General features: G+C 57.6%; 1 protein-coding gene across 1 annotated transcript in view; it reads left to right on the forward strand.

Moving 5' to 3' along the window:
* The window catches only part of SMARCD2 (SWI/SNF related BAF chromatin remodeling complex subunit D2), a 36573-nt gene extending 14899 nt beyond the window's left edge, over positions 1–21674 (forward strand). The window contains exons 2-13 of the mRNA XM_074940804.1: positions 3643–3827; positions 6014–6056; positions 7116–7238; positions 7702–7821; positions 8599–8694; positions 12389–12490; positions 13867–14028; positions 14505–14602; positions 15100–15235; positions 19045–19167; positions 19510–19611; positions 20463–21674. Of these exons, the coding sequence (XP_074796905.1) occupies positions 3643–3827; positions 6014–6056; positions 7116–7238; positions 7702–7821; positions 8599–8694; positions 12389–12490; positions 13867–14028; positions 14505–14602; positions 15100–15235; positions 19045–19167; positions 19510–19611; positions 20463–20516 (1344 nt within the window). The 3' untranslated portion in view covers positions 20517–21674. The remainder of the gene's footprint in view (positions 1–3642; positions 3828–6013; positions 6057–7115; positions 7239–7701; positions 7822–8598; positions 8695–12388; positions 12491–13866; positions 14029–14504; positions 14603–15099; positions 15236–19044; positions 19168–19509; positions 19612–20462) is intronic.
* The last annotated feature ends 182 nt before the right edge of the window (positions 21675–21856 follow it).

The following is a 21856-nucleotide window of genomic DNA, read 5'->3' on the forward strand; positions in this document are numbered from 1 at the left end:
TGAGGGAATGTGCAAGGAGTGGGCCCAACTGGGGGAGCTGGAAACCACCAAACGAGGTCCATATATGTCCCCAGAACAGCTTCATTTCATTTACCAGGTAAAATGATAAGCAGTTTATTTAACAATCTAGTCATTAGCCAACAGGACTACTCCATCTGTCCAGTAGTATCTTGTAATCAAAGGTATCTCCTTACTGACTGGTCCCTGACTAAACTGGTGGCAGCTGGCAGGTTCCTTCTGGTACTATAGGAAACGCAGCCCATGTACTGTGGAGTAGGTGCCACGCCATGCGATGCTGTCTCCTGTGTGGGGGCCACCACATGGACAGTTGTGGGTGGAGGGAACTAGCTGGCATGTAGCAGTGATTGCTCTCCATTTGGGAATATTGTTCAGCTTGCTTGTGGTGCCAACAAAGGAAATCGGAAGCAAAATGAATTAATTTTGCACAAGTTCTACACAAGCATTGCCCCTTAGAATTCATTCTGTTCTGTGTTTTCAGTGACACGTGAAATTGTTGAAATTAAATGTTAAAATCTAGACGACTGGAATTCTCCATGCTTCACAATGGAGGTAACGAAAAGATTGCCCAAGGTGACTTCAGGAAGATCTATGAATAGAGCCCAGGTCTCTAGTAAGATAGAACTAAGGCTTATCCGTTTGCCATGGTGCCTTTCAGAATGAATATGCCACATTTATGTGCTTGTCTATCCTGTCTGTAACCCTATCTATTCTAGAGCTATTATATAACCTAGGAATTCTGATACTCTTCTGTGGACCAGCCCCAAGAGGGCAACATGACGGTTTGCCGGTAGATTATACAACTATTTGTGAAACAGTAATGGCATATTGGGCAACAGCCTACTTCTGCTACTAGTCGCTCCTTTAGCTCAAGTGGAGGAGGTCTGTACTGTGGGTCTGAAGGTCCTGGGTTCCAGCATGCTGACAGCCCCTGCAGGGGGAAAAAAGTGATATTGATTGCATGGGCAGCCTTAATCTTGGCACTTGCTAACTTTGGGTGCCTGACTCTGCAACCTTAACGTGTTTAAATGTGGACTTTTAAAATGTTTTTATAGGACCTCCTGTGAAGTTGGCACTTGTTGAGAAACTGGGAGCCTCAGAGCATATCTGGCAGCTGTCAGAACCTTTCACTTGTAGCTCACCAGTTTGCATCCAGTCCAGCTGAGCAGGGAATAAAAACTGTGCCTGTTTAATGGCTCTTTGGCTTCTATAGGAGATGAGTTTGGTGGGACCAGTTCCAGTTCCCCCAGTCCAAACCCAGGCTTTATGCTAACTGGTGAACTCAGCCGAGTGGTCGACAGCTGTGTGAGCCATGGGGACTGAACTGCTCCTGTTACTCCTAAAAGCAGTGTCTCACCCCCTCTGGCTGTGTGTGCAGGAGGCTGGTTCTGGAGAAGGCTTTATTAACTAGGGCTCTCAAATGCTCGCTACGTCACCCGACTTCAGGCTGAAGTTATGGCTCTATGCAAACAAGCTCTTTAAGTTCACCTAAAATGTCATGTAGAGCTGTGCAGAACCTGGCTGTGATGTGCATTACAGAGATCCGTAGGCAGCTACTCCTCTTCTCTCCAGCCCAGCCAAACAGGCCCCTCTCTGTTGTTTCATTGGTGGCCTTATGCACCAGGCCTGGCAGCTGCTCCTGTCGAGCCCCTGGGCAGCACTGCTGCTCGTCCGTTACATGGCTCTTCCATTGAGTCGGTTCCCCTAGCTCTTCTCCCTTGGAGGGAGCGCTCGCCACACAACAACTCAGTCCGTCTTTCATCAGTGGGCTTGTTCCATGCTCTCCAACGCAATCCGTCACATGCAGGGCCCGAACAAAGGCAGCCGGAGAACAGTGGGTGCTGTCTCGGCACGTTCTGGAGCTGCCGGAAGCAATGAAATGTTGTCCTGCTGGCTTGGTGACTTTCCCAACCACACAACGGCCTTGGCAATAGGGAGCCCATTCTTGATATCTCGGAAAGCAGACCAAGCAAACTAGGGAGCCCTGAGGTGGTTGGCCAGCCAGCGACCACGCCGGCAGTTTGTCAAGCACCCAAGGGTGCGCCTAATGTAGGTAACCTGGGGCCAATTACAGTCTTGTGTTCAGTGCAGCAGTGCTGCGGCAGAGACTGTGGATCCCAGCACGCAAAGCTCCGGTTTGCTCTGGGTGCCCTGGAGACTGGATTGTCCCTGTGGGGGGAGGGCAGCTGTCTGGGCCTGACTCTGGGTGGAGGTGGATCCTGGAGAGGAGGGTTGAGGCTTGAAGTTGAGGGTTTACAGCTTCCAAGGAATGCTCTGCTGGATCCCCGGGGGGATCGCGAGATGAGGCTAGAGGTCACAGGATCAAGCTTGTACCTCCTGAGGTGTTGTCCGGGCTCATTTAAAGTCTCTCAAACCCCTCTGGCCCCCATGCAGCCTTTGTCACCTAATCAGATACTGTCCGTCACAAGGTACATGTAAGCGGTGGGCCAGTGGGCCATTAGGGAACTGGATTCTCCCTGGCACAGCCCCATCATGATGGTTCTGGGGCCAGAACTGGGGCTATCAGGAGAGAGGACCCGCCCTGAGCCATGCACACCACCTCTGGGCACATGACACTAATAAACAGAGCTGTGTGAAGGCCATTGTGTGCCCTGAGTCAAGGTTGTTGCAGCTGCTTTGATCCTAGACACTGCAGCACTGGGCAGGCACCAGGCCAGTCCGGAGCCCGAACCTCCCACCAGTAGCTGCCGAGTACGATATGGGTCTCTGGGTGCGCATCCCCTTGGTGCCCTTGCTCCCGTGTTGTAGGGAATCGGCGTGGTGGCATATGGCTGCCAAAGGCATTAGCAGGGAGGGCCTGCCCCAGAGCAGGGAGCTCTCGTTCTGTGCTGAGCCCCAGTGTCCCCCTCCTCCTCCCAGAGGGAAGTGAAAGCGGCCAGGCCTGTGGTGGAACCTGCCTAGACTCACAAAGGGGGTTTCCCATGTAGTGACAAGTCCGTTGGCATGGGGGGTGCTCTCTGCGGCTTGCACTTCTGCATTTTCTGTTACTCTTTCCTGCTTGTAAAGTAGCAAAAACTGCAGCTCAACCCATGATGGCGCTTTGTGCCCCTCCCCCCAGCTCAGCCAGCATGGCCCCTCCCTCCACACTGCAGCTCAGCAGGTGATGCTGCTGTGCTCCCCCATCTCAGCAAGTGACCTCTCTGGGCCCCCCATGCTGCCACTTGGTGATGGCTCTCTGTGTGGCGGAGCCCAGCCGCGCCCCTCCCCCTCCTTCCCCCCCGCATCTCGGTGAGTGACTGTACTCCCAGCCCTGCCCCCCACACCTCCCGCCACAGCGCAGTCTAGCCTTGTGTGTCGATTAGCAACCAGTTATCTCCCGTGTAAAACCCGAATGTAGATGAGCCCTCACCTTGTGCAGCTGCCCCTGCACCGTGGCTTTTTGGCTGTGCCCCCTGCTCCGCACCGTTACCTCCCCCCCCCGTGAGTGCACCGGGTGGGGTGTTGGAGGCTCTTTGGTGCCTGCTCCTGATGCCTTCGTGTTCAGAGCGCATCTGCCTTGCTCTGAGTTCCCTTCTGTGCCTCAAGCCGCTGGGCGCACAGACTCCTGGGCCGTGTGGGTCAAAGGCTTGCCTAAGGTAACTGTGTCTCATTCTCTCCTGCTAGCGTCCCGGGATGCCGCCGGGGAGCCGGATGCCCATGGCAGGATTGCAGGTGGGATCCCCTTCAGGACCCCCCTATGGAGCAGTCTCTCCGATGCGACCAGGAATGCCACAGTCCATTATGGACCCCTTCAGAAAGCGCCTGCTTGCTCCGCAGTCGCAGCCACCCCTGGCAAGCCAAAGGCGAGGGTAAGGGCGTCTGCACTGCTGCTGGTCTGCCTGACCTCGGGACGGGGCGAGCCCAAGTCCCCATCGCTGTCCTGGTTAGTGCGCTGGCTCTGGGCTGTGCTGCCGCATCCCATCCCCGTTCTGCCCAGGGCTCCGGGCTGGGAGCACGTCACTGCTCTACCTCTGCCTCCATTTCCCCAACTGCAAAGGGGGGGGAATGCTAGTGCCCTTGCAGGGGAGCTGTGGGGATCCAGTGTCTGTCACTTGCTCATCACCCCCTGCACAGGCTCTGAGGGGGCTCTGAGAACTGTCACGTCGTCCCCCCCCCAAAAAAGCCACAACAAAAGCAGTGTTGGTGCGAGTGGGGCTCTTGCTGTATCGCTGTGCTGGCAGGCTCACAGGCACAATGGGAGCTATGGACCTCTCCTGAGAGGGCTGTATGGTGTACTTCATGCCTCGAATGTCTCCCCCACGCCCCTGCCAGGCTGCTGGCCGAATAGAGGGAAGCCCTCTGGGGATTGCTGTGGGGCTGGAGGCTGATAGGAGCGTCACTGCAGCCGAAGTCATGGCCTTGTGGCAGCCAGCTTTCCAGCACGCAGTGTTCACTTGGCCTCTTCCTCCGTTCGAGGTGAGCGGCCGTGCCAGCACATCCTGAGTTGTTTACAGTGCTGTTCATCGCTTTGCTCTGTTTCTGTTTTCATGCGGGTTTGTTGATTATTTCTCAGGGGCCCCAGGGCAGGTTCTCCTGGGTCTAATGGAGGCTGCGCCCTGGGACCCGGTTATTTAAAACCTGAATGAAGGTGCATTACCCCAGCTTTGCAGATCGCTGGGTCAAACTGAGCCCATACTTTTGCATTCCCTTTAGCAGAGCCTAGCTGTAACTATATGAGGCCAGAGCTCCCAGGCTCTGGGAATCAATGCAGCTTTCCGTGCTGTCACAGACTGGCTGCAGGCATCTGGGGAAGAGACTTGCTCAGGGAACTCACTGGGTCTGTGCGTCTGAGTGATGTTCCTGAGCAGAGGTGGAATTTAGATAAATGGGGAAATGCAGCTGGCTGAATGAGGGGCATGAAAGTAGCCGATTACTGGCAGTGTCCCTGTTTCTGGAGTCCTCCGTTTGCCTCCTGTGATCTCCACAGCACGAGCCACGCCTGGGCTGGGGGGAGGAAAAGGGGAGTGAGGGACCCCTTCCCATGCGTGAGCTTGGCCTCTGAGGGGTGCGCAGCTTTGCCCTAGCCAGTCTGGCATTGCGCTCTGACCCCCATGGCTTACACTGCACTGGCTCTGCTCCTGTATGAGCTGCAGAGCTAATGGGCCAGGGCTCCCCAAGAGCCTGATGTCATGCAGGAGGCAACTGTTGTCCAGAAGCTCCTGGGTGTGGCCCTCTCCCTCGCTCTGCCTCCTTCCCAGAGGGGCAGGTACATTTGTAGGAGCTACAGCTCCAAACACTGGACCTCCTGGCTTCCTGTGCTGAACTCCTCTCTCAGCGACCAGCTGACAGTCAGCAGGGAGGGCATCGGCATAGGGTCCAAGCTGCCTTGGGGCAGCACGATACGAACTCTGAAACCTAATGAGGACAGTTCAAGTGTCCACAATAACTGCTTTGCAGATTGCTTTAGCAGAAACGTCCCGTTCTTGGAGGATGTTGGGAGGTGCTGGGATACTCCCTGCTCTCTGCATCCTTCCCCTTGCTGTTAGCCAGAGCGCTGCTGCAGTGCTTAGAGGTAGCCAGACCCAAGCTTGGGGTAATTCAGGTGACAACGCCCATCCGTAATGAGCTGTCTTGAGTCCACCCCTTGACTGACCAATCTGTGATGTCTTGTGCGCTCCTGAGCCAGGTGAGACGGCGTGGCCTAGAAACTCCAGATCTATTTGGTTGATTCTCATGCCCTCAACAAGGAGCAGTCTCTCCAGGGGATTTAGGGATGGCTAGGTGGCTGACTCTCCATGATTTGAGAGTCGCTGTGACCCTCTGAGTTCTAGGCTGGAGTTACCAGATCTGCAGGCCACTGTAACCAATAACAAGCTGTGGTGCAAATGAGGCGGTGCTGAGGGGTAGGGTGGTCAGCATGTGCTGGGGAGGAGAGGGAGGCCCTGTGTCTGCAAAGCCCCAGCGCATGGGTCTCTGGTCTGATGTGGGTATTAGAAGTTGCTCGGGAGATCAGCCTGCGCTCGCCTAATGCTGCCATTCTGTGTGCTGCTTGCAGGCTGAAAAGAAGGAAGATGGCGGACAAGGTCCTACCACAGAGGGTGAGTGCTGCCTCTCTGCTGAGCGAGGGTGCTGGGCCCCAGCCCCAGAGTGGGGTGTGCTCATGCCAGTGGAATGGGCATTGTAGGAGGAAGATGGTTTCTCTTTGTCACCTTCCTGCCCTCGGAGGGTAAGAAGGTGCCCAGGGTCTTGAGGCACCCTCAGTGGGGTGGAGATGGGGGGAGGTGAAGTGCCCTCTGTAGGCAGCAGAGGAAGATGATGCCCATGGGATAGGGACTACCCAGGGTGCGGCTAGGGGAGAGCAACAGTGCCTTGGATTCGAGAACGCTGGTGGAGCTCCTGGGCAGTTGTTCCCATTCTAAGCCTCTAGTCTTGTTGACAAAGGCCATTCCCCTGGGGTGTTCGGTCTGCCCTGCCTTCAACGGTGCGAGATCACCTGTTGGGCTGGAACCCTAGGCTGGCTGCAGAGCGGAGAGGCAGGCTCCAAGCTGTGTGGCAGCGCCCATGGGGGCAGGAACGTGCCACCAGCCCTGCTGGAGTGCTTGGCAGATACATGGCAGGCCCACGCTGGGCGTGCCTGCAGCAACAGTACTCCGGAACGAAACTAGGCCCTCAGAGATGGACTGTGGGGAAGGTTTGTCTTCATGCCCGCCTGCCGGGGCAAGCCACACAGCTGTAGAGTGGTAAAGAGCTGGAGCCCGAGCAGCTGGGATACCTAGCTCCAGACGCCCCAGGCGTGGGAGATGGGTTGACCAGGCATTGTGGGTGGGGATGTGAGCTGGGGTGTTCAGATCATGGTGGTCAGTCCCATTCAGCTGGGGTGGGGATTTCAGGGTATCCCGGGGGTTGTGTGGGGTTCTGGACAGCTTTTCCAAATGGCATAAGGCCGAGCTGGGCTTCTGCCTTGTCGGGCTCGATGGTGCTAGTGACTCCTGAGGCTGGCACCATGACTTGGGAGCTGCTGGAGGGTGCGGGGGGAGCGAGCTGAGACATGTGCATGGCCTGGTGAGGGTGGAGACAGGCAGGCTGTCCCTGCAGGGAGGGGGCAGGCATGTGGTGTGGGCCCACAGCGGTTCTGTGATGGGCTCTGTCTTTGGTAGATCCGGGAGCTGGTCCCAGAGTCTCAGGCCTACATGGACCTTCTCGCCTTTGAGCGCAAGCTGGATCAGACCATTGCCCGGAAGAGAATGGAAATCCAGGAGGCCATCAAGAAACCCCTCACGGTGCGTGGCAGCCCCTGGGAAGTCAGATCCTGCTGGGGCAGCTCCTACTTGTGATCCAGCCCTTGGAACAAAGGAGCAGGCAGCTGCCTTGCTGGAAGGGCAAAAATAGGGGATGGAGTTGCCCCATCTGAGTGGGGCCCACCTCACTCCCAGGCCTTCCCGAGATACTCATGGCTCTCCAGGCAGCTGGGACCAAGAGGAGCGTGTGGCCTAGCAGCAATTTCATAGCCCTTTGTGTGGCTCTGGGGCAGCATGGCAGATTGCAGCCAAGGTCTGGCCTTGTCGTTTCCTGTGTGCATGCTTCTCTCCTGCCCCCTCCCCGATCGCTATGGGAGATGGTGCTCCCACTGCAGCCACGGCTTCCTCTCCCGGCAGCGGGTCTCTGTAGGGAGAGGCTCTGGTGTGGGTGCTGCTGAGTGCTCACTGAATCCTGAGTGTTCCTCTGTTTCTCTCCGCACCACAGCAAAAGCGGAAGCTGCGAATTTACATCTCCAACACCTTCACCCCAGGCAAGGAGGAGGGGGACGGCAGCGAGCGCGTGGCCTCGTGGGAGCTGCGTGTGGAAGGCAAGCTCCTGGAGGATGTAAGGACACAGGCGCGCTAGTGTAAACTGACTGCCGGCCTTGCAACCTCCACGCTGCCTGGTGCTGCACAGTGAAGCTGAGAACTGTTCCCTTGTTCCCCGCCGAGTGCCTGCTGGGGGAGCTGCACGCAGCTGTTCAGCCCCCCTCTATCCCACCCCATGTTCGGAGCCTCTCTCCCAGCCCAGACCTTCCCTTTGATAGCCACGGGACAGGGAGCAATGCTGGCCCTGCCCGGGTTCCATACTTGGCCTGCCTGACCTGACTTCCTACAGTGCGTCTGCCCCAAATGTGGGAGGCTGTGTGAATGTCCACACCGCACCTGGTGCTCTGTGCGGAGCCCCACAGCACTGATGGCACCCCCTTGCCCCCCCCCCCCCCTTGCCAACAGGTTCCCAGGCCCTCTCCCAGAGTGGCCTTTCACTTCTAGCTGTGTAGGGCCTCTCCATCATTCCCCTTCCATAGCCCTACCCTGCAAACTCCCAGCCCCCCTTCCCTGTGCCCCATGCATCACTGGAGCCTCATCGGGGCCTGGCACAGCTTTGTGCTCCCTGAGCCCCACAGCACCAGTGGCAGTCTGATGTACCCACAACCGTCTGGGAGCAGCCCGCTGAGGAGCGGCCTGTGTAGCCACACCTCTAATTCCCCCCGCCCCGTCCGTCTGGGTGCTGGGGCTCTGGTAATGGCCTGCTGCACTCGTGCCCCCTTGGCACTGCAGCTGCAGGGCCCTGGGGCTGGGGAAGGTCAGGCCGAGCACTGCACCGGTTCCTGTCTTTCAGCCGAGCAAGCAGAAGAGGAAGTTCTCCTCCTTTTTCAAGAGCCTCGTCATCGAACTGGACAAGGAGCTGTATGGACCAGACAACCATCTGGTGGAGGTGCGGTGCGCCTAGCAGCTGCTGCGCGGCTCGGGGTGGAGCAGCTGTCTCCTAGCAGCGCCCTGCGGCGGGTCTCTAGCCTGCGAGCTCCGGGGCTCCTTGGAGGCCTGGGGCTGGCTCTGGTGCATGCTCAGTGGTGGGGGTGGAAGGATGCTTTTGACCAAGACCCAAATGGACCAAGGGAGACCATTAGCCGGCTAGTTACCCCCTGAGCACTTGGTACCCCCAGGACTAGTGCCTGGAGCAGAGATCCGCCCTGTGGGGGAGCCGGGAGAACTGCAGTAATGCTGGGGCTGGCATCTAAGCGGCTGCACTGGGCCCTCCCTGCAGGGAGTGGCTGGGGCTTTGTTTTGTTTGTGGTGGTGTTGGCCCATGGCCCAGATTGAAGTGGCAACAGCCAGGCCTGGCCTGCCTCTCCTCCCCCGCCCCCACCTGGAAGGCTCCCAGCAGCAACTGCCTGCAGCTTTGCTGCCCCGCCCCAGCAGTCCTGGCTGTTAACCTCTTGGGTCCCAGGGGAGAGGAGAACTGGGAGTGGAGTATGGGGCGGTTTTGAGAAGTGGTGTTGGTGAGAGGAGCAGACTAGAGATGGAGTCTTGGGGGCCCTTGCGGTGGGCCGGGTGCAGTTGTCACCAGAGGTGAGGTTCAGGTGGGGCAGGGGAGGGTGGGCAGTCAGACCAAGGGGTGGGGGAACTTGGCAGCCTGAGCTGCAGAAAGCAGGAGGTGGGAGAGGAGCCCAAGGACAGGGGAGGTGCTGGGTGAAGGAGGCAGCCCCAGTCCGAGCTGCAGACCCAGCAGGACCAGTCGGAGGGTCCTGGTGCCATTGTAGCCTGAGGCCGGAGTTGGGCTGTGCCCCAGCACTGTGGAAATGGCCCTTGGGGTCTGGGCAGGGCGGTGCTGGGCATGCCGTGATGGCGACTGCTGCCCGCACCAATGCTTGTGCTTGTCGTGTCTAGATTTCAGAAAGAACGGGGGCGGGAAGGGGGGCTCTTGCAATACTGCTCCACAGACAGCAGAGAGGGTGTGTCTCCAGCAGCCACTCAGTGGCTTTGCTGGCACTAGCTTGTGTGTGTCACCTCTCCACACCCCACACGTAGAATGACTCTTGCAGCCTCTAGGGCCCGGGAGATCCTGCCTCAGGGGCCCATACGCTGTAAAATCCTATCGATAATGGGGCACTACCCTGCCCAATACCTGCTCCTGACAAATACCTGCCCTGAAATCCACTAAGTGGAGCTCTGAGGCAAGATGGGAGTCAAGGGGTCAGAGTGACTCCACAGCATCTCGGCTCTTGGGATGGAGCAGGGATGGAGAGCTGGGTCTCCAGGGGTCCTCTGGCGAGCTTCCTAGGGCTCTGTGGGGTGGTGTAAGGGGCTGTACAGCAACTTCAGAGAACGTCCCAGTGCTCTCCCTCCCCCCATGTGAGGGGAGGATTCCCACGCTGCAGTGGGGTGTGCGCTAGACTCTTCCAGCCTTAGTGGGGCATGAGAATCCCAACCTCCACATGGTCGCTGGTCTGGAGCTAATGTTGCCTGTCCCAGCCCTCAGGTGAATATCATCATAAATCTGCTTTTTACCTGGTCAGCCCTTGGGGGCTGGGGGAAGAAGGAAACCTCTGGTAATGTGATGTGCGACTAGCCTGTGAAACTTATTGCCAGACATGTCGCTGGGCCAAGAGCTTAGCGGGTGGCAGAGAAGGAGTGGATCCTGAGCTGGATAGTGAACACTCAAAACCATCCCGGTCCCAGGCATCAGCCAACCTCTAATGAGGTCAGACTCCCCCCCTCCCTCCCCCCCCAAGCACATCGTCCCAGAACTGCCTCCTGCAGGGCTTCTTGCACCAGCCTCCAGCATGCAGTGTGGGATCCCGGGCTAGATGGACCTCAGCTCTGACCCAGACTGGCAGTTTCTGTGTTCACTTACAGTTCAGGGGTGGGGAACCTCCAGCCTTCTGCTTCATTTCATCCAGCCCGCGGCAAGTCCCTGTGCTGTAGGCCGGAAGTCCTGAGCCTTGGTGCGCCCCCGCTGGGCTGGAGCCACGAATGCTGCCTTTCCCTGCTGCGGGGGGAGGGTTGCCAGGCCGTTAAAACACAGCGACTGGAAGTGACTGGGATGTCCCTGCGGCCCCTAGGCACAGGGTTGCTCCGGGAAGCTCCGTGAGCTCCCATTGGCCAAGAACCGCCAATGGGAGCTGCGGGGACTGCGGGCACTGCACAGAGCCCCCTGGCACCTCTGCCTAGGGGCTGAACATGGTGGTCGCTTCTGGGAGCAGCTTGAAGCCAGGGCAGGCAGAGAGCCTGCCTTAGCCCCGCTACGCCACCAACCGGGAGCCACCTGCGGGAAGCGCTGGAGCCCACACCCTGAACCCCAGGTCGGAACCCCCTCCCGCACCCTGACTGCCTCCCAGACCACGCCTCCCGATCCCCACCTGCACCCCTGCCCCAACCCGGAGCACTCTCCTGCACCCCAAACCCCTCATCCCCAGCCCCACCCCAGAGCCTGCACCCCCTGCCCCAGCTCAGAGCCCCCTTCCACACCCTGAATCTCTCATTTCTGGCCCCACCCAGGAGCCTAGGGGAATTCTAAGCCTCTGCACCCCCCCGTGGGGCTGTGTGTGGCCCACAGCTGTTTTTTTTTTTTCTGTGGGTCAGTGGCCCCGATAAAGAAAATGTTCTCCACCCCGGTTATCGTTGATCTGAACAGTTTCTGAAGCTGCTGTAACAGGTCTGTGATCGCCAAGATCTGCCTGTTGGACAATTTTGAAGGGTAGGCTGGGTCCTGGGAATAATGGGTCGGGGGGTATCGTGCTCCATGGCACAGTGGGACCAAATTCTGCAGTGACACTAGTGTATTCAACCACTGCAATACTCCTCAGCACCCCCCACCCACCCTCTCCTGCTATGATTCCTAGTTGATCTGGAGACGTTAAATCATGGGGGATTATCTTCACCAGAGTGGTGTTTGACAGGGTTCTCCGCTGTACGCTCCAGGTGGCTCAGCTCACTCTGAGAGAAGTGGGGCAGGGCCCAATCTCAGCGCTATTGTTCCAGGCTGGCTGCAGACTCCAGTTACACTTGGTTCGTGTTTCTGAGCTTTTGTCAGGAAGGTTCAGGGCCGGTCCTGGAATTCACAGTGCTGTGCTCAGAGGTGCTTCTAGAACTCAACTCTGACGCTCCAGCCCACCAAGGGGCTGGGCTGTGATAGCTGCACAGCTCCAGGGCTCTTGTGTTTCCAGCCACCGCGCTGCTAACGAGCTGTTTGTGTGAACCCCTAACTGTGATCTCTCGGGTTTCTGTATTCCCCTGGCCCGCCGGAGCCAGGAGCTCTTCAGAAACCATACGCAACAGGCCTCCTCCCCCCGGGGTAGAGGGCAGCAGGGAAGTGGGACACATTGAGCTCCACAAGCGTGCAGGGTGAGTTTTCAACCAAGGACAGGCTCAAACTCGACTGCCCTGGGATGTTTAAAGTCCACTCGGAGCAGTTGGGAGTTGGGTTTTCACAGACCCTTGCACAGCAATCTGGTCAGTAATCTGTCAGGGTGCCAGCCCGAGGGTGCGGAGAAGACTCTAGCCCCAAGCTACCTGACGCTGGGTCAGGCTCCAAATGGCTGATGTTGATGAACTAGCGAATAACATGTGCAGAGCACCCCCTTGTGGTCTTGGCAGTAAATCTTTAATCATGTTGGTCTTTTCCCTAGTGGCACAGGATGCCCACGACCCAAGAGACGGACGGCTTCCAGGTCAAGCGCCCTGGTGATGTCAATGTGAAATGCACCCTGCTGCTCATGCTGGATCACCAGGTGAGGTCCTTTGGGGTCAGCAGTGCAGCCTGGCGTCCCCCCACTGCCTAACCTGCCTGCCCTGGGGAAAGTCCCTCCCCTCTAGCAGCAGGTAATGGCATGGCTATGCCGAGAGCACAGGGAGGGGCTGACTGGCAGGGGCTGCCCCTGGGGCAGATCTGAGCAGCCCATCAAATGACTTTAAGGAGCCGGGGGGGGCCAGCAAAGGTATGTAAAAATACCTGCCATGTGGTGCATGCTGGGGCATCCCAAAGGCAAAACATTTGCTTGTCTTGAGCAGGCATAAAGCTCCCCCCAGGGAGGGCAGGTTTGGCAGCTTCTGCTGAGTGGGGGGATTAATTCCGGAGGCAGGCGGCATGTCCCGGCACTGACTGCCAGCGTGTCGCCATCCCGCCACACCTACCTCCTGTCCATATGCACCACCCCCTGGGGGTCCTGGGGCTGCCCTTTCAGCTGTCAATGGCTGCACCCTGCCAGAGCCTGCTCTTTCTGCAGGCTATAGAAAGCCCGGGGGCGGGCTGGCTCTCTCTCTCTCTCTCTCCCTCCCTCCCCTGGTGAGTCTCTGAGGCTACCTGCTGACTGTCCATGGATGGGGAGGGCATGTGCTTGGTCCCACAGCAGGAGAGACTGGTGTGGCCCAGCCCCAGGCTTTACTGAACAGTGAAGGAGCCAGGCCTGTCCCTCCCCCCATAAGGGTCCTTTCCCCAGACAGGGGCTGGCTCCCATGGGACCGACTTCTCTCCCCTCCAGTGATCTGTTCTGCCCCCCTGGCGGATAATCAGCAAGTGCACTGCAGAGTTTGGGCCTCTGCCAGGGGGTTAGCTGGCCGCCATGCAAGAGGGATGGGGGGCCACTCTCGCAGTGGCCTATGGAGCCCTTGGCCAGTGGTACCCAGGTCACCAGGGTCGGTGAGGAAGGCAGTGGCCAGGTGGGTCCATGAGAGGCTCTTGCAGGGAGAAGATCAGTTTAGATCAGAGCACCCTGGTGGCCCAGGAAGACTACAGGTCCCATCCTGATCCTATCAGCCCAGCCACAGTGCATGCTGGGATAGCGCTGCTGGAGCTGCACCAGCCTGGGAGAAGTGCAGACAGCTCCCAGCTGGGCTGCGCCCATAGCCTGAATTTCGAATGGCAATAGCAAGCCAACCCCCTCACCCCTCTAACCACAAACCCTTCTGGACCCGGTGTGCCCACCAAGGGAGGAGGGGTGGTTGCAGACAGCTCCATTCTCTGCAGGCTTGGTGCAGCTCTGTGTCGGCAGGTGATGCTGGGAGGGAACACCTGGGTACCTCAATGGAGCCAAGATGCCTGGTCCCTCCCTGGGGGGGAGCACTGTCTCCGTATTTGTTTCTAGCCGGACGCTGTGTCTCCTTGCAGCCTCCGCAGTACAAACTGGACCCTCGCCTGGCTCGCCTGCTGGGTGTCCACACCCAGACCCGGGCCAGCATCATGCAGGCCCTGTGGCTCTACATCAAACACAACAAGCTGCAGGACAGCCACGAGAAGGAGTACATCAACTGCAACCGATACTTCCGCCAGGTGGGCCTGGGCCTCCCCACTCCCTCCCTGTGTGCCCAGAGCTGCAGCCAGCTCAGCCTGGCCCTGCCGTCCCTCGGCAGAGACCAGCCCCTTGTTCCCGCCCTTCGCCAGCTGGGGTTCTCCAGCCTCGGGTTAACCGTTCCCTGCTGGCCAGCATTGCCGTTTGGTCGCTGCCATGCAGAAATGGGCTCAGCAGCCTGCGGCCGGGCCCAAGGTGGGTGAGGGGAAGGTGTCTCTGGGCCGTGCCCAGGGCTGCCAGGGTTCTCTGGGGGAGGAGTGCTGAGGATCTGGCTGCCCCCATGCCAGTTGCTCTGCAACATGCCCCACTTCCCATGAGTGTCACTGAAGCGTTTACCTGCCTTACACCATCAGATGGTGATCTGGTCCTGCCCATATTGCAAGCTGGGTCCCATCCCCTCGCGGGCTGAAGGAGCCTCCTCACCGGGGCTGCTAATGCTCTGACTTGCCCCCCCTAGATCTTCAGCTGCATTCGCATGCGATTCTCCGAGATCCCCATGAAGCTGGCAGGCCTGCTGCAGCATCCGGATCCCATCATCATCAACCACATGATCAGGTAGGGCAGGGCATGGCCCCTGCTGTCCGCTCTGGGGCTGGGACTTACCTGGGCCGGGCTGGGGTTTGGTTTGCTTCTGGGATTCTTTTCTTCAGTGTGCTCAGACTGGATGGGCCGTGTACGTGGGGATGGGCAGGACTGGCTGGCTCTGGAGTGGGGAACAGGGATGGATGAGCCGTGTATGTGGGGTGGGGGGTGGGCAGGACTGGCTGGCTCTGGAATGGGAGACAGAACGGCTGGAGGAGGCCAGGGGATGGGGCAGAGCACCGGCTCTAGCCTGGCCCCAGGGTGTGGTGAGCTCCGTGCAGTTCATTCTGTTTCCTGCCAGGCTGAAGTTTGCCCTGCCGCTGCCACTGCTTCCGCTGGTTTTGTGGGGGGTGGAAGCTGGTCTCCCTCGGGGGCTGGGGCTGCACGTGACCATGTCTCCAGCTCGGGGGCTGGCTGCTGTTTGCAAAGTGCCAGGTGTAGGCCCTAACTGCCAGCCTCCCCTCCCACAGCGTGGATCCCAACGACCAGAAGAAGACGGCCTGCTATGACATAGATGTCGAGGTGGACGACCCCCTGAAAGCTCAGATGAGCAACTTCCTGGCCTCCACCACCAACCAGCAGGAAATCGCCTCCCTGGATACCAAGGTTTGGGGCGTGTCTGTGCCACCCTGGGGCTCAGCCCTTTGCCCCCATCCATAGAGAGCAGGAGTCCTGCTGTGGCGAGTGGCGGAGCCTGAGGCTGTGAATGGCTGGGGTCCTGGCTTGCTTGCAGGGTCGCCAGTCAGCGCCCTTGCTAAATTCTCTCTGCAGAAGGCTCCATGTCCCAGAGCGCAATGCAGCATTGAGCGTACGCCATCCAGGCTGGTCGGGGGTGACTGCCCTGGCAGCTCACAGGCCTACTGGCAGCTTGCACCCAGCCCAGGCAGGGAGATGCTAATGGGGTGCCCAATGGATGGGGGTTGGGGGACCGGGCAGCCAGAGGGAGCCATTAGAAATTCCCTTTCTTGTCTGCTCTCCCCATGTTTCCATATAGAGGCCTGAGCTCTCTATTGTCAGTGGGGGCTGGGGCAGCTGGGTCATGTCTGCACCATGGGGTGAGCAGCAGCGAAAGAGTCCCCGGGGCGGACACGGAGCTACCCACCTGGAGGGCTGAAGGGCTGCGAAAGGGAGAGCTGGTATCAGGCTGTCAGCAGACTCAGGCAGATCACAGAATCATAAAAAGAAAAGGAGGACTTGTGGCACCTTAGAGACTAACAAATTTAACTGAGCGTAAGCTTTCATGAGCTACAGTTCACTTCATCGGATGCATTCAGTGGAAACTACAGTGGGGAGATTTTATATACACAGAGAACATGAAACAGTGGGTGTTACTATACACACTGTAACGAGAGTGATCAGGTAAGGTGAGCTATTACCAGCAGGAGAGAAAAAAAAACACCTTTTGTAGTGATGATCAAGGTGGGCCATTTCCAGCAGTTGACAAGAATGTGTGAGGAATAGTTTGGGGGGGGGGGGGGGGAATAAACATGGGGAAATAGTTTTACTTTGTGTAATGACACATCCACCCCCAGTCTCTATTCAAGTCTAATTTAATGGTGTCCAGTTTGCAAATTAATTCCAATTCAGCAGTTTCTCGTTGGAGTCTGTTTTTGAAGTTTTTTTTCTGTTGAGGAATTGCCACTTTTAGGTCTGTAATTGAGTGACCAGAGAGATTGAAGTGTTCTCCGACGGGTTTTTGAATGTTATAATTCTTGACGTCTGATTCGTGTCCATTTATTCTTTTACGTAGAGACTGTCCAGTTTGGCCAGTGTACATGGCAGAGGGGCATTGCTGGCACATGATGGCATATATCACATTGGTAGATGTGCAGGTGAACGAGCCTCTGATAGTGTGGCTGATGTTATTAGGCCCTATGATGATGTCCCCTGAATAGATATGTGGACACAGTTGGCAACGGGCTTAGTTGCAAGGATAGGTTCCTGGGTTAGTGTTTGTGGTGTGTGGTTGCTGGTGAGTATTTGCTTCAGGTTGGGGGGCTGTCTGTAAGCAAGGACTGGCCTGTCTCCCAAGACTTGTGAGAGTGTTGGGTCATCCTTCAGGATAGGTTGTAGATCCTTGATGATGCATTGGAGGGGTTTTAGTTGGGGGCTGAAGGTGACGGCTAGTGGCGTTCCGTTATTTTCTTTGTTGGGCCTGTCCTGTAGTAGGTGACTTCTGGGTACTCTTCTGGCTCTGTCAATCTGTTTCTTCACTTCCGCAAGTGGGTATTGTAGTTGTAAGAACGCTTGACAGAGATCTTTTAGGTGTTTGTCTCTGTCTGAGGGGTTGGAGCAAATGCGGTTGTATCGTAGAGCTTGGCTGTAGACGATGGATTATATGGTGTGGTCTGGATGAAAGCTGGAGGCATGTAGGTAGGAATAGCGGTCAGTAGGTTTCCGGTATAGGGTGGTGTTTATGTGACCATCACTTATTAGCACTGTAGTGTCGAGGAAGTGGATCTCATGTGTGGACTGGACCAGGCTGAGGTTGATGGTGGGATGGAAATTGTTGAAATCATGGAGGAATTCCTCAAGGGCTTCTTTTCCATGGGTCCAGATGATGAAGATGTCATCAATGTAGTGCAAGTAGAGTAGGGGCATTAGGGGAAGAGAGTTGAGGAAGCGTTGTTCTAAGTCAGCCATAAAAATGTTGGCATACTGTGGGGCCATGCGGGTACCCATAGCAGTGCTGCTGATTTGAAGGTCTCCATTGTCCCCAAATGTGAAATAGTTATGGGTGAGGACAAAGTTCAGCCACCAGGTTTGCCATGACATTATCGGGGATGCTGTTCCTGACGGCTTGTAGTCCATCTTTGTGTGGAATGTTGGTGTAGAGGGCTTCTACATCCATAGTGGCCAGGATGGTGTTTTCAGGAAGATCACCGATGGATTGTAGTTTCCTCAGGAAGTCAGTGGTGTCTCGAAAATAGCTGGGAGTGCTGGTAGCGTAGGGCCTGAGGAGGGAGTCTACATAGCCAGACAATCCTGCTGTCAGGATGCCAATGCCTGAGATGTTGGGGCATCCAGGATTTCCAGGTTTATGGGTCTTGGGTAGCAGATAGAATACCCCTGGTTGGGGTTCTAGGGGTGTGTCTGTGTGGATTTGTTCTTGTGCAGAACTCTGAACTCTATGCAGAACATTTGTTCTTGAGTTTCTTGAGCAGATGGTGTAGTTTCTTTTGGTAATCCTCAGTGGGGTCAGAGGGTAATGGCCGGTAGAATGTGGTGTCAGAGAGTTGTCTAGCAGCTTCTTGTTCATATTCTGACCTATTCATGATGACGACAGCACCTCCTTTGTCAGCCTTTTCGATTATGATGTCAGAGCTGTTTCTGAGGCTGTGGATGGCATTGTGTTCTGCACGGCTGAGGTTATGGGGCAAGTGATGCTGCTTTTCCACAATTTCAGCCCGTGCACGTCAGCGGAAGCACTAGTCCAACCCCCTGCTCAAAGCAGGACCAATCCCCACTTTGGCCCCCTCAAGGATTGAACTCGGAACCCTGGGTTTAGCAGGCCAACGCTCAAACCACTGAGCTATCCCTCCCTCACAAAGATGTTGCTGCACCAGTCACCCTGGTTCATGTTTTCAAGCTTCCCCCTCCCCCATACGGGTTAGACCCCTGTTTGAGTAACAGCTGAGATCCCGATTCTGGGTGAGGGCTGGGCTTCTGAGTGCACAGCACCTGAGCCTTGGGCAGGAATCTGCTGCTTCTGGCTTGGAGCTAGGCAGAGTCCTGTGCCTCTCGGTGTGCCAAGCCATTGGGCTGCAGCTGCCCACCCAGGGGAGGAGGAAATGGGCCCCTGGTCGGATTCACTGCACCATCTGAGCTGTGTGCCAGGCCAGCAGCCTCCCATCAGGTGAGCTAGCATACCACAGGAGATTCAGTACCGGTGCAGGCACCGCTCCCCCTCTGCTCTCACTGCAGAGTGCTCCCCTGACCCTCCTCCCACTGTTGGCATGCTGCGCTCCGCAGGCTGGCCTAGCCAGCCCTGCCCTGGGAGTCCAGAGCCGCCTGCCGGGGGCCAGGCCATGCAAGGCAGGATTAAGGAAGGGGTCGGGGCTGGGAACCTGGAATCCCTTGTGCTAGCTGCCAGTGGAGACGCTAACCCCTGGGGGACGGAGCTCCTTTTGTGTCTGGTGCTGGGCTGGGGGACGAGTTAACCCCTCTGGACTGCAGCTCCAGGGACTTGGGCCTGGCTTTACGCTGCGCTGCTACCCCATGTGTTCCTGAGCTTTGGCAGGAGGAGGAAGTGGGCTCCACTCATTTCTTGCTGAGCCTTCCCTTGGGCCCCCGCCCAGCCTCTCCCCCATGCTGTGGAGGGTCCTGGCTTGGAGCCCTTTACAGACAATTGCAAGCAAAATGGCAAAGCCAGTCCTGCCCCAGCTGGCTCCCCCTCACCCAATTTCTCTTGCTAGATCCACGAGACCATTGAGTCCATTAACCAGCTGAAGACACAGCGAGATTTCATGCTGAGCTTCAGCAACAACCCGCAGGACTTCATTCAGGAATGGATCAAATCCCAGAGGAGGGACCTCAAGGTAAAGCTGGGGCCCCACTGGAGAGACGAGCTGCTGCTGAGCAGGGGCTGGGGCATGGCATTACCCTGCAGGGTAATGCAGTAACAGCCCCCTGCAGCATAGCCACACCGGCATGGGGCCCATGCTGCACAGTGCAGTATCCAGCCCAGAAGCCATGGGGCACCTCCCCTCTGGAGCAGGCTCTGCCATGATGCTTGCCCTGCCCCGCGGGACGTGTGATCATGCTGGCAGGGGCGGGGTGTCCGGGAAGCCTGCTGTGGGTCCTGGGATGGCAGCAGCTGCCCGTGAGCCCAGCAATCTGCGTCCCCCTGACCATTCTCTCCTCCCCATGTGGTGCTGCAGATCATAACGGACGTGATTGGGAACCCCGAGGAGGAGAGACGAGCCGACTTCTACCATCAGCCCTGGGCGCAGGAGGCTGCGGGGAGGCACATCTTTGCCAAGGTGTGGATTCTTGCCATGCGGACCAGGCTGCCTGGGCTTGGCCCCTTAGCTGTTACCAGCATCCCTGCCACCCTCTCCTCCCTGCCCTAGCCAATGCTAGAGGGGTGGGCAGAGCCCTGTATTCCATGGCCCAGTCACGCTGTGCCTTTTCCTGTGAGCACGCGGTTCGAACTAGAACCTGCCCTCCCCTGGAGCTGAGCCAGGTTTGGGATGTCCAGCTGGGAACTGGGCTGTTTCTGAAGGATCAGTGCTCACCCCCTTTTTGCACCTCAGCCCCTCCCCTTTCCTGACCAGATTTGGTCCTTCCCACCCCCACTCTAGAGCTCTGTCCCTGCCCTTCTGCAGGCCTTCCCAGCCAGCAGTGAACCTGACAAGACCCTGGTCAATTTCACTGGGCCCGCATGAAACTGACACAGCCCTGTGGGTTTCACTCACAGCTGCCCAGGGAGGCGAGAAGTACTGGAGTCCTCCCCTGGAGGAAGGACTCAAGGGTGAAGAGCTATGGGAGGCCTAGAATAGGCAAGATCTGCCCCACAGCATGCTGTGGGAATGGACTGCAGCCAGGGACAGAGCAGCAAGCATGGGGGGGCATCAGGCCTGCTGTCTAAAATCCTGAGCGGAGTCAGGAAATGTACCTCCCCTGTCGTGGCTCAGTCGCCCATCGGCTTGGTGCTGTGAGGCTCTTGAGTGGCAGCTGAGCTCCAGTGAGACGCTCCGAAGTGGAGAACGCCTCCGAGGGGCAAGAGAGCTTGTGCCCATCCAATGCTCCCCCAGCCAGCCCTGCCTTTCTCCTGGGCGAGCTTCGGCAGGTCCCAGAGCCCGCCTGACCTCCTGCCCCTTGTGCCTTTCAGGTTCAGCAGCGCAGACAGGAACTGGAACAAGTGCTTGGGATTCGCCTCACCTAATGGGCTGGGCGCGGCTCAGGAGCTTTGCTCTCTCCTCTGAGAGTGCCTGAGCCTTACGGTACATCTTACTGGAATCAAATACAGCACTTGCACAAAGCCTGTGTGCCCAGGGGCTCCGACCCCTGTGGCTTCTCTGGGTCAGGGAGCTCTAGCCAAAGGCATGGGTCACATGGTAACCTGTGCAGCCTCTGCCCTGTTCATGCCACTCTCATTCCAGCCCCTTTATTGCATTACTGGCCTAGCTTGCTGCCTTCGCCTCTCCCCAGTGTTCATTGCAGGCTTGGAGCTCCGCCCTCCCCTTCCTGCCTGGGCCTGAGCCTTGGCGGAGTCGCTGACCAGAGGGTACAAGCTCTCCCTGAGCTGGAGCCAAGGGGCCACCGAGGCCCTTCTTCATTCCGAGTGATGTGGCCAGAGCATCGCAACAGCCCCATGGGCTCCTGAGCTTCAGCACTGGGAGGACAAGGGCTTTGCCTGCTTCCTGCTGAGCTGTGCCAGCCTCCCCCCTCCATGGGGAAGGGCAGGCGGCTGCTGGCACTTTTGAAACCAAAGCTTTGTCCATTCCAAAGGCCGGCCGAGCTGGCGGCGTTTTGCACTATGTTTTTGTGAGCAGGGTTTATAAAAGGAAGCCTTTTGTACAGTGGGTTTGTATTTGATTAATATGAGGTTTCCCGCTAGTCCTGCACTTGCCTAAACCTATGCAATGGATTCACTCTGCTCCTGGGCAGCTGAGCTTAGTCGGAGTCTCTGACAATCAACTGAATGTTCCATCCTCCCTCTTCTTTCACATACAGCAGGGTGGGGGGCTCCTCTCTCAGGGGAGCTGGAGCCAGGGCAGGAAGAGCATGCTGCGCCAACTGGCTGCAGACACCCTGACGCAGGGTAGTGCCCACAGGACTAGGCCCAGCGTCTGTTACACCAAAGGTGACAGCAGGAGCTGGGCATTCCCATGTGCCTTAGCCCCAGCCACCCCTGCCCAAGGGCTCCTGGCAGGAGGGAACAGGGGCTGTTTCCTGGGGGGCAGAGCAGCCTTGCAGTTATGGCGCATGGTAGAATTAGGCAGGAGAGGGTGGGTGTTTACAGACATGCAGGCTATGGCTGCCTGCTCTTGCTGTTGTAACCATTTTGTCTGGGTTGGATATTTTCTAATAAAAACATTTAGGAGCAGCTTGTGCCAGTGTCTCCTTCCTCACCACCTGCTGAGCAGATGGGAGCCTAGTGGCCCTGCTGTGCCAAGCCTGCCCAAGGGTAACCAGAGGGGGGAGGAGACCCTGGTTGCAGACAGGAGCTCAAAGGCCTAGGGAGTAACAGTGTCAATACTTCCCTCCTTCCCCAAGGGCCCA

Source organism: Natator depressus, chromosome 27 (genome assembly GCF_965152275.1).
Source record: "Natator depressus isolate rNatDep1 chromosome 27, rNatDep2.hap1, whole genome shotgun sequence".
Lineage (NCBI taxonomy): Eukaryota > Metazoa > Chordata > Testudines > Cheloniidae > Natator > Natator depressus.